The sequence below is a fragment of the Pseudorasbora parva genome, chromosome 5 (assembly GCF_024679245.1).
Source record: "Pseudorasbora parva isolate DD20220531a chromosome 5, ASM2467924v1, whole genome shotgun sequence".
NCBI lineage: Eukaryota > Metazoa > Chordata > Actinopteri > Cypriniformes > Gobionidae > Pseudorasbora > Pseudorasbora parva.
The window spans coordinates 7,343,523-7,353,731 of NC_090176.1; the positions used below are offsets into that span (position 1 = coordinate 7,343,523).

General features: G+C 48.3%; 1 protein-coding gene across 1 annotated transcript; it reads left to right on the forward strand.

The window, feature by feature from the left end:
• The first annotated feature begins 1,945 nt into the window (after positions 1-1,945).
• LOC137075821 (skin secretory protein xP2-like) lies at positions 1,946-2,275 on the forward strand. The gene has a single exon (XM_067444774.1). It carries the CDS (start codon positions 1,946-1,948, stop codon positions 2,273-2,275), a length of 330 nt encoding a protein of 109 aa, XP_067300875.1.
• Positions 2,276-10,209: the final 7,934 nt, after the last annotated feature.

Consider the following 10,209-nt stretch of genomic DNA (forward strand, 5'->3'; position numbering starts at 1 on the left):
ACTGAGATTGACTCGGAGACAGATACAGCAGACCGACTCGCTCTCCTCCGCCTCTTCTTTGAAGATGGTAAAGAGCCTAGAACTGGACTTGATGAGGTTGAGAGTGTTAATTTGTCATTACAAAAGAATTCAGGACGTGTCAGTGCTGCCCACTGCCTGCGAAGATGTATATAGTTGGTGAATTCCCAATACCCCAAGTATCTCAGCCCCTCCATCTCTGACTGTGGCAAGGGGTCGTCCAAGCAGAGGTTAAAGATGTCTTTGAGGGCTGCATCCTGATATTCTAGACCCCTAGCCATAGTCCAGAACTTCTGGGCAAAGGCCCTCTCATCTAGACCCCCCTGGCGAAGTGCTGCTAGACCTTGCTGACGGGACAGTCGCTCTTGAGCCTTGGTAGGGGGACGGATCTTGAAGCTCATTCTGCTGGGTCCGATCTTGGCTGGTTCGTTCTGTCAGGGATCAGGAAGTGGAGGACCCAGATGCAGAGTGAACAAGGACAGTTTATTAACAAGACAGATCAACAGACACAATGGGGTAGTGGATGAGTGACAGTCCAAACACTAGGGCAGGGGAAAGACACCACGATGACGGTTAGGGGAGGATGACCACTGAGACCAGTCCAGGCAGCCAATGAACTTCACGACAGCTTGGGAGGCAACACCAGGCAGGGCGGTGTTGGACCAATCCAGGCAGGAACCTGAGGCTTGATGTTCTCACAGACGCAGGAGTCTTGGCTGACAGGCAGTGGAGACAGCAGCCAGGGAAAAACACTGGACAGAAACAACAAAGGACACACACACACACACACACACACACACGACAAGACTCTAGACAAGACAACAAGAAACAGACAAACTAAGAACTATGACTAAATTAAACAAAAACTTAAAAAATAATAACTGGAGCTAGAAAACAAGGAAAAAATAAAACAAAATCAATCTCTATAAAAAGACTGAACTAAAATAAGTGGAAAACAGGAAAAATCAAATAAAAAGGTAAGCTATCAAAACCAAGAAAACTAAACAATAAGGCTAGAGAGAAAAGACCAAATAAAACCTGGAGAAAACGAGCAAAATAAAGACAGAAACTACACTAGACTCAAAAACTCAGGAACAAAGAAAAAACTGAAAATAAATCCAAAGCTAGAAAAACCGGAGACACTAAAACTAGAAAAGGCTAGGCTAGACAAGGAGCTAGAGACATGTACGCACAAGCAAACGCTCACAAACATAAACAACGAACCAGCAAAGACATGAGGGAAGGTAGCACAATATAAAGGGACCAGAGCACATGAGGAACAGGTGAGCACAATTAGTGAAACGAGGACTAGACCAGACTAAACAAGGGGGCGTGGTAACAGCAAACAAGGAGGTAGGACAAGAGGAACACATGACAGACACAAAGAGAGACAGATCCATGCACTAAGACACAACACAAACATAGAAACATTAAACAAAGACAAAACAGACAGAGCTGCCAGGTTAGAACCCTGACAGTAAGAGTTTCCATGATGAAAGCATTGTTGATTAGTAGCTAAAGCTAACTTAGCTCTAAAAAAAGTTCCTGGATGCGGTGTACTAGCTTTTACACATGCATTTTTTTTATCTAAAGTTACATTTTGTGCAATTCAACACGACAGCGATCAACTTAAGCTAAGCATATTGAGTATTTATCATCTCTACTAATGGCTAAGTGTATAACATGGTATTGGTAACTTTATGCTAAGTAATGTTATCTATATTAGGCAGCTTCATGTGCTCTTGATACATGCTTCATGAAAACATAAACCGAAAAAATGTATAATCAAAATAAAAGATTACTTGTCCAGAAGAAATACAGCAAGCAATGAGTCATTTTTCAGCCCCTTGAGGTCCCTCAGTTATCGACATTGTTGGAAAGCCACGCTGATATTTACTCGCGTTTGATTTCTGACCAATGTCCAGAGATGGCTCCAGCTCCTGACCAGAGTCCAGTGATGTCTCCAGCCCCTGACCAGTGTCCAGAGATGGCTCCAGACCCTGACCAATGTCCAGAGATGGCTCCGGACCCTGACCAATGTCCAGTGATGGCTCCAGACCCTGACCAGTGTCCAGTGATGGCTCGCACCCCTGACCAATGTCCAGAGATGGCTCCAGCCCCTGACCAATGTCCAGTGATGGCTCCAGCTCCTGACCAGAGTCCAGTGATGGCCCCAGCCTCTAACCAATGTCCAGAGATGGCTCCAGCCCCTGACCAGTGTCCAGTGATGGCTCCAGCCCCTGACCAAGGTCCATAGATGGCTCCAGCCCCTGACCAGTGTCCAGAGATGGCTCCAGCCCCTGACCAATGTCCAGAGATGGCTCCAGCCCCTGACCAATGTCCAGAGATGGCTCCAGCCCCTGACCAGTGTCCAGTGATGGCTCCAGCCCCTGACCAATGTCCAGAGATGGCTCCAGCTCCTGACCAGTGTCCAGAGATGGCTCCAGCCCCTGACCAATGTCCAGAGATGGCTCCAGCCCCTGACCAGTGTCCAGTGATGGCTCCAGCCCCTGACCAATGTCCAGAGATGGCTCCAGCTCCTGACCAGAGTCCAGTGAGGGCTCCAGCCTCTAACCAGTGTCCAGAGATGGCTCCAAACCCTGACCAATGTCCAGAGATGGCTCCAGCCCCTGACCAGTGTCCAGAGATGGCTCCAGCCCCTGACCAATGTCCAGAGATGTCTCCAGCCCCTGATCAGTGTCCAGTGATGGCTCCAGCCCCTGACCAGTGTCCAGTGATGGCTCCAGACCCTGATCAATGTCCAGAGATGGCTCCAGCCCCTGACCAGTGTCCAGAGATGGCTCCAGACCCTGACCAATGTCCAGAGATGGCTCCAGCCCCTGACCAGTGTCCAGAGATAGCTCCAGCCCCTGACCAATGTCCAGATATGTCTCCAGCCCCTGATCAGTGTCCAGTGATGGCTCCAGCCCCTGACCAATGTCCAGTGATGGCTCCAGCTCCTGACCAGAGTCCAGTGATGGCTCCAGCCTCTAACCAATGTCCAGAGATGGCTCCAGCCCCTGACCAGTGTCCAGTGATGGCTCCAGCCCCTGACCAATGCCCAGAGATGGCTCCAGCCCCTGACCAGTGTCCAGAGATGGCTCCAGCCCCTGACCAATGTCCAGAGATGGCTCCAGCCCCTGACCAGTGTCCAGAGATGGCTCCAGCCCCTGACCAATGTCCAGAGATGGCTCCAGCCCCTGACCAATGTCCAGAGATGGCTCCAGCCCCTGACCAGTGTCCAGCGATGGCTCCAGCCCCTGACCAGCATCCAGTGATGGCTCCAGCCTCTGACAGTGTCCAGAGATGGCGCCAGACCCTGACCAGCGTCCAGTGAGGGCTCCAGACCCTGACCAGCGTCCAGTGATTGCTCCAGCCCCTGACCAGCATCCTGTGATGGCTCCAGCCCCTGACCAGAAATGGCTCCAGACCCTGACCAGCGTCCTGTGAGGGATCCAGACCCTGCCTAGATATGCTCCACGGCCCAGGTCTGCCCATGCTCCCAAGCCTGTTCCCCTGTCCATGTTCTGTTCCCCTGCATGTGCCTGGTCCTCCATCCCCCACCCATTTGGACTCCGCTGCACTACCCTCCTGGACTCTTTTTTTCGCTCCTGGATCGTCTAGAATCCGCTCCTTAAATGGGGGGCTCTGTCATGATCACAGCCTGTGTTTCTCTGTCTTGTGAGGACTTTTGTTATTTCCTGTCTTGTGCCATCTTTTGTAGTTCTTTGTAGTTTTTCAACAGTTTAGTCTCCCATGATGTGTCTTGTTAATGTGTTAAGCTTGTTTGCCCATGTGAATTTAAACCTACTTTACTTCAGTTGCTGGGTGTCGTTCAAGCCTAATTTTCCACTGCTTTTCAAAGGATGAAACATGGTCACTACACCTTTCCTATAATAAAAACATGGTTCATTTTTGTAAGGAGACATGTGATCAAGTCGGTCCAGAGACACGACAGCTCAGAGCGGATCATGTGATCGAGTAGGCCAAGAAACACGACAGCACAGAGCAGATCATGATGTGATCGAGTCGGTCCAGAGTCATGACAGCACAGAGTGGATCATGTGATCGAGTCAGTCCAGAGACACGACAGCACAGAGCGGATCATGTGATCGAGTCGGTCCAGAGTCACGACAGCACAGAGCAGATCATGTGATCGAGTCGGTCCAGAGACACGACAGCACAGAGCGGATCACGTGATCGAGTCAGTCCAGAGACACGACAGCACAGAGTGGATCATGTGATCGAGTCAGTCCAGAGACACGACAGCACAGAGCGGATCATGTGATCGAGTCGGTCCAGAGTCACGACAGCTCAGAGCGGATCATGTGATTGAGTCGGTCCAGAGTCCCGACAGCACAGAGCGGATCATGTGATCGAGACGGTCCAAAGACTCGACAGCACAGAGTGGATCATGTGATCGAGTCGGTCCAGAGTCACGACAGCACAGAGCGGATCATGTGATCGAGTCGGTCCAGACACACGACAGCACAGAGCAGATCATGTGATCGAGTCGGTCCAAAGACACGATAGCACAGAGCGGATCATGTGATCGAGTCGGTCCAGAGACACGACAGCACAGAGCAGATCATGTGATCGAGTCGGTCCAGATTCACGACAGCACAGAGCGGATCACGTGATCGAGTCGGTCCAGAGACACGACAGCACAGAGCAGATCATGTGATCGAGTCGGTCCAGATTCACGACAGCACAGAGCGGATCATGTGATCGAGTCGGTCCAGAGACACGACAGCACAGAGCGGATCATGTGATCGAGTCGGTCTAGAGACACGACAGCACAGAGCAGATCATGTGATCGAGTCGGTCCAGAGTCCCGACAGCACAGAGCGGATCATGTGATCGAGTCGGTCCAGAGTCCCGACAGCACAGAGCGGATCACGTGATCGAGTCGGTCCAGAGTCATGACAGCACAGAGCGGATCATGTGATCGAGTCGGTCCAGAGTCACGACAGCACAGAGCGGATCATGTGATCGAGTCGGCCCAGAGACGCGACAGCACAGAGCGGATCATGTGATCGAGTCGGTCCAGAGTCCCGACAGCACAGAGCGGATCACGTGATCGAGTCGGTCCAGAGTCCCGACAGCACAGAGCGGATCATGTGATCGAGTCGGTCTAGAGACACGACAGCACAGAGCGGATCATGTGATCGAGTCGGTCCAGAGACACGACAGCTCAGAGCGGATCATGTGATCGAGTCGGTCCAGAGTCCCGACAGCACAGAGCGGATCATGTGATCGAATCGGTCCAGAGTCACGACAGCACAGAGCGGATCATGTGATCGAGTCGGTCCAGAGACACGACAGCTCAGAGCGGATCATGTGATCGAATCGGTCCAGAGTCACGACAGCACAGAGCGGATCATGTGATCGAGTCGGTCCAGAGTCACGACAGCACAGAGCGGATCATGTGATCGAGTCGGCCCAGAGATGCGACAGCACAGAGTGAATCATGTGATCGAGTCGGTCCAGAGTCACGACAGCTCAGAGCGGATCATGTGATCAAGTCCGCCCAGAGTCACGACAGCACAGAGTGGATCATGTGATCGAGCCCGCCCAGAGACGCGATAGCACAGAGCGGATCATGTGATCGAGTCGGTCCAGAGTCACGACAGCACAGAGCGGATCATGTGATCGAGTCGGTCCAGAGTCACGACAGCACAGAGGGGATCATGTGATCGAGTCGGTCCAGAATCACGACAGCTCAGAGCGGATCATGTGATTAAGTCCGCCCAGAGTCACGACAGCACAGAGTGGATCATGTGATCGAGCCCGCCCAGAGACGCGATAGCACAGAGCGGATCATGTGATCGAGTCGGTCCAGAGTCACGACAGCACAGAGCGGATCATGTGATCGAGTCGGTCCAGAGTCACGACAGCACAGAGGGGATCATGTGATCGAGTCGGTCCAGAGTCACGACAGCACAGAGCGGATCATGTGATCGAGTCGGTCCAGAGTCACGACAGCACAGAGGGGATCATGTGATCGAGTCGGTCCAGAGTCACGACAGCACAGAGCGGATCATGTGATCGAGTCTGTCCAGAGATGCGACAGCACAGAGCGGATCATGTGATCGAGTCGGTCCAGAGTCACAACAGCACAGCGGCTGTTGCTGTGATATAAACTAAATGCTATTGTTTTTTTTTTTTAAAGCGGAGGAGCTGTTCAATATGTGCCGCCATGTCTTCCTGTTTCAGTGGAAATTACATTTAAGGCACTTCAGTGCTTTTAACTACTATGCACTAACATTTAAATTAATCATTTGACACAACACACTTAAATGTGTACATGCATGTTTTTTTTACATTGAACTTATATTTTTAAATGCATGCATGTAATCAGGGCCGTAGGCAGGGTTTTATAATCACAGAGGTCCAAAATTTTGTTAGGGGTGGGGTTCATTGGCAATGATCTACATTTGTACATTTTAAGACGTTTGACGGCCAAAAATATCGATAAGAAATAGCTTTAAAACAATATCACTGTGTCAGTGAGCTTTGATTGATAGTCTTGTCATTTACATCTTTGTCAGTGAAGAAAGAAATCTAAAAGTCAACTGATATTTTATTTCAATCAGTTTGTCTGATTATTTTTGTCGGTCCTTTAACATTTCGATCCCAAAACAGCTGTTAAATATTAAATGTTTTGTTTAATTTCTTATATCTCGCACTGGATTTTTATCGTTTAGTGAAGCGTTGCGCGACGAGCAATGACATACCAATGACAGCTCAGATGAGAAGATATTGGCGCTGTCAATATCCTTCCAGCACTAAAGTAGTGTTAATACTATTTCAGCCCATTATTTCACAACATTTACTATATACACTTCGGAAAAATACAGAGGTCCGGACCTCGGTGACCTCATAGCTGGATACAGACATGCATGTAATTACAGCTGTAATTAATTTCTGTAACTACATCTATAATGACACTGTTGACCTTCTCTTACCTGTTAACCCACCTTTAAACTACCCATTGCACCAAACCTGCCCTAACCTTACCCATATCACCTCAATAGCAGCACAAGTGTTTTACAATACAATTAAAACACAAAAAATTCATTATAACTAACGATTATTATTTTTTATGTAAGTACATAGTAGTGAAAGACACCCGACATAAAGTGTGAAAAGTATTTTCCCAGATTAATGTCACATGTCTAGTATAATATGTGGTCGAGTTTCATTAATATAGTTTTTTTTTTAATTTACTCCAAAAGAAGTGAATTGTGAAAACATGCCCCATAGTGTTACCCAAGCTAGCAGTATTTTATCATTATTATTCCAAGTGCTGTTTTTAGGTGCCTGGCTCATTAATACAGCCATCATCATCATCTCATATGCCCTCTGTGTCCATGACAACAGGGCCCTGCTCCCAACTTGTAGAGGGGCCCAAACTCAAACCCTCACTCGGTTCAACCCGAATGCACCGCGTTGGAGCTAATACACACGAGGAAACCTCTAATGAGCTCCGGGTGCGAGCGCACTCGCGTGTGTAGCATTTAGCTGACGCGCTTGCCATGGATGCGCCAAGTGTGAGGTCCTGTGTGTATGTTTGTGTGTGTTTCGTGTTGTGTTTAGGAGGTGAGAGTGGGGCGTGCCTCTGTCAAAGGGGCCAAAGGTGAGATGATTTAGAGGCTTGGGAGGAAGTTCATTTCTCTTGATCACCGAGTGCAACCTGCAGCCTTAATGGCGGCTGTAATTAATTCTGCTGATGCTAATCACCAGGGCTGGTCCTCACAATTATCAGCCAGCCACAGATGGGGCGCGGTGCAGACATGAAAAATTAGGAAAATGAATCTGTAATGGGGTGGCAGATCTAATCTACATCAGAAAAAACAAAGTTAGGAAGAGCGAAGAGCCGCCGGAGATCAGGCGAAAACCCACCACACAAGACAAGCCTCTGACAGAGCTGAAAAATGTGAGTGTGTCCAAGGTGTTTGGTAATTGCTGGGCCATTGGATTCCTCCATTGTTTCATTTATCACAGGGAGACGGGAATGGGGTGAGGGGGTGTTTGTGTCCAACGCCGTACGCCGGAGAGTCACTGGAAGGTTAATCAGGTCCTGGTGCTGTGCTGTGTGGCCTTCATAATCAGCTCAGCCCAACGAGAGAGCCTTGATGAAGCAAAAGAGATTGTCTGTTTTGGCACTTACATATGCTTATATCACACGTGTGGTCATTGGCATGTGATCGGCACAGTCACGCACATGCACACGCAATCCAATGAGAATGGCCGGACCCTCCCGGAGGACATTTCCCCTGCCAACGTCAAACAGCATTACGCCAAATACAACTGATTAATTGAAATAGCAGAGGGGCAATTTTTCATGCCGCAGCCTCAGTCGAGCGGTTGGGGCTCATCCTCGTTGCCGTTTGCAGGGCTTTAATTACTCGTCTACCCGTTCTGCTTTCAATAAGTGCAGCCGTAGCGCAGCTCCCTAAGAAATTCAGAGGGTTAAAACACACAATCACTCATCATCATCGCTCAGAGATCCGGGAAGCTCCGCGATAGACTCAGCTCTCGGGCCAGCAGTGATGCGGTTTAAGTGTATTATGGATGAGGTTTGTAATTACTTGTGCTATATTTTCAACTTCCAATAACCACATGCAATCAAGTAAAGGCGAAGAGGTTATTTCACCATCAAATAATAAGGCAAGCAGCCAGATTGATTTCGTGCAGGGACGCAGACAGATGTGCTGTAGAGTAATCATATACACTCGCGGGGAAATCGGCGAAGGCTTTGAAAGAACCTGTTTGGATCGACTCACTTGTTGTTTTAGGCAGTTGGTATGGAGTTCAGAGTGTTTCCCGTTAAATATTGGTGCATTTGGTTAGTGTGAAAACTACGTTTATAAAGTCTTTGGGGGCAGAGAGGTCAAGGTTTGGCTGGTTTGCACCGTCCCCTGACGTACGTCTACACCAGTGTGCGGACAAAAGCATATTTTGATAATGTATTCTGATACATAAATTGCAAATACTGTATATAATCATGTTTTAGTAGATGTTTTACCGGTGTCTGGGTCCTTGAAGGTCTTCTAAAGCCCAGAGGTTTTCAATCCTGATCCCGGGGACTCGCCGCTCTGCACATTTTCTGTGTCTCCCATATTTAACACACCTGATTCAGATCATCTGCTCATTAGGAGAGAGCTCGACTGAGCTCAGTGTGTCAGATAAAGCTGGGCACATAAGAAAACTGCAAGAACAAAGACATTTGTTGGTTTTCTCGAGGTGGCAAGAACTAGAACAAAGTTCATTCTAGCCAGTGCATTCCGTACTTCACGAGAAAAGCAGGTGCTAATCATCTGTGTTTCTCCGCATTAACCCCGCACACTTTAAATGTCTGACCAATCACACAATACAGGTCCTTCTAAAAAAATTAGCATATTGTAATGAAGTTCATTTTTTTCCATAATGTAATAATAAAAATTAAACTTTTATATTTTATAGATTCATTGCACACCAACTGAAATATTTCTGGTCTTTTATTGTTTTAATACTGATGATTTTGGCATACAGCTCATGAAAACCCCAAATTCCTGTCTCAAAAAATTAGCATATTTCATCCGACCAATAAAAGAAAAGTGTTTTTGATACAAAAAAAGTCAACCTTCAAATAATTATGTTCAGTTATGCACTCAATACTTGGTCGGGAATCCTTTTGCAGAAATGACTGCTTCAGTGCGGCATGGCGTGGAGGCGATCAGCCTGTGGCACTGCTGAGGTGTTCTGGAGGCCCAGGAGGCTTCGATAGCGGCCTTAAGCTCATCCAGAGTGTTGGGTCTTGCGTCTCTCAACTTTCTCTTCACCATATCCCACAGATTCTCTATGGGGTTCAGGTCAGGAGAGTTGGCAGGCCAATTGAGCACAGTAATACCATGGTCAGTAAACCATTTACCAGTGGTTTTGGCACTGTGAGCAGGTGCCAGCTCGTGTTGAAAAAACAAATCTTCATCTCCATAAAGCTTTTCAGCAGATGGAAGCATGAAGTGCTCCAAAATCTCCTGATAGCGAGCTGCACTGACCCTGCCCTTGATAAAACACAGTGGACCAACACCAGCAGCTGACATGGCACCCCAGACCATCACTGACTGTGGGGACTTGACACTGGACTTCAGGCATTTTGGCATTTCCTTCTCCCCAGTCTTCCTCCAGACTCTGGCACTCTGAAAT

Excerpts from the sequence above, each read along its gene's own strand:
- LOC137075821 (XM_067444774.1), top strand. The coding sequence starts at position 1,946 with ATGGCTCCAGCTCCTGACCAGAGTCCAGTGATGTCTCCAGCCCCTGAC.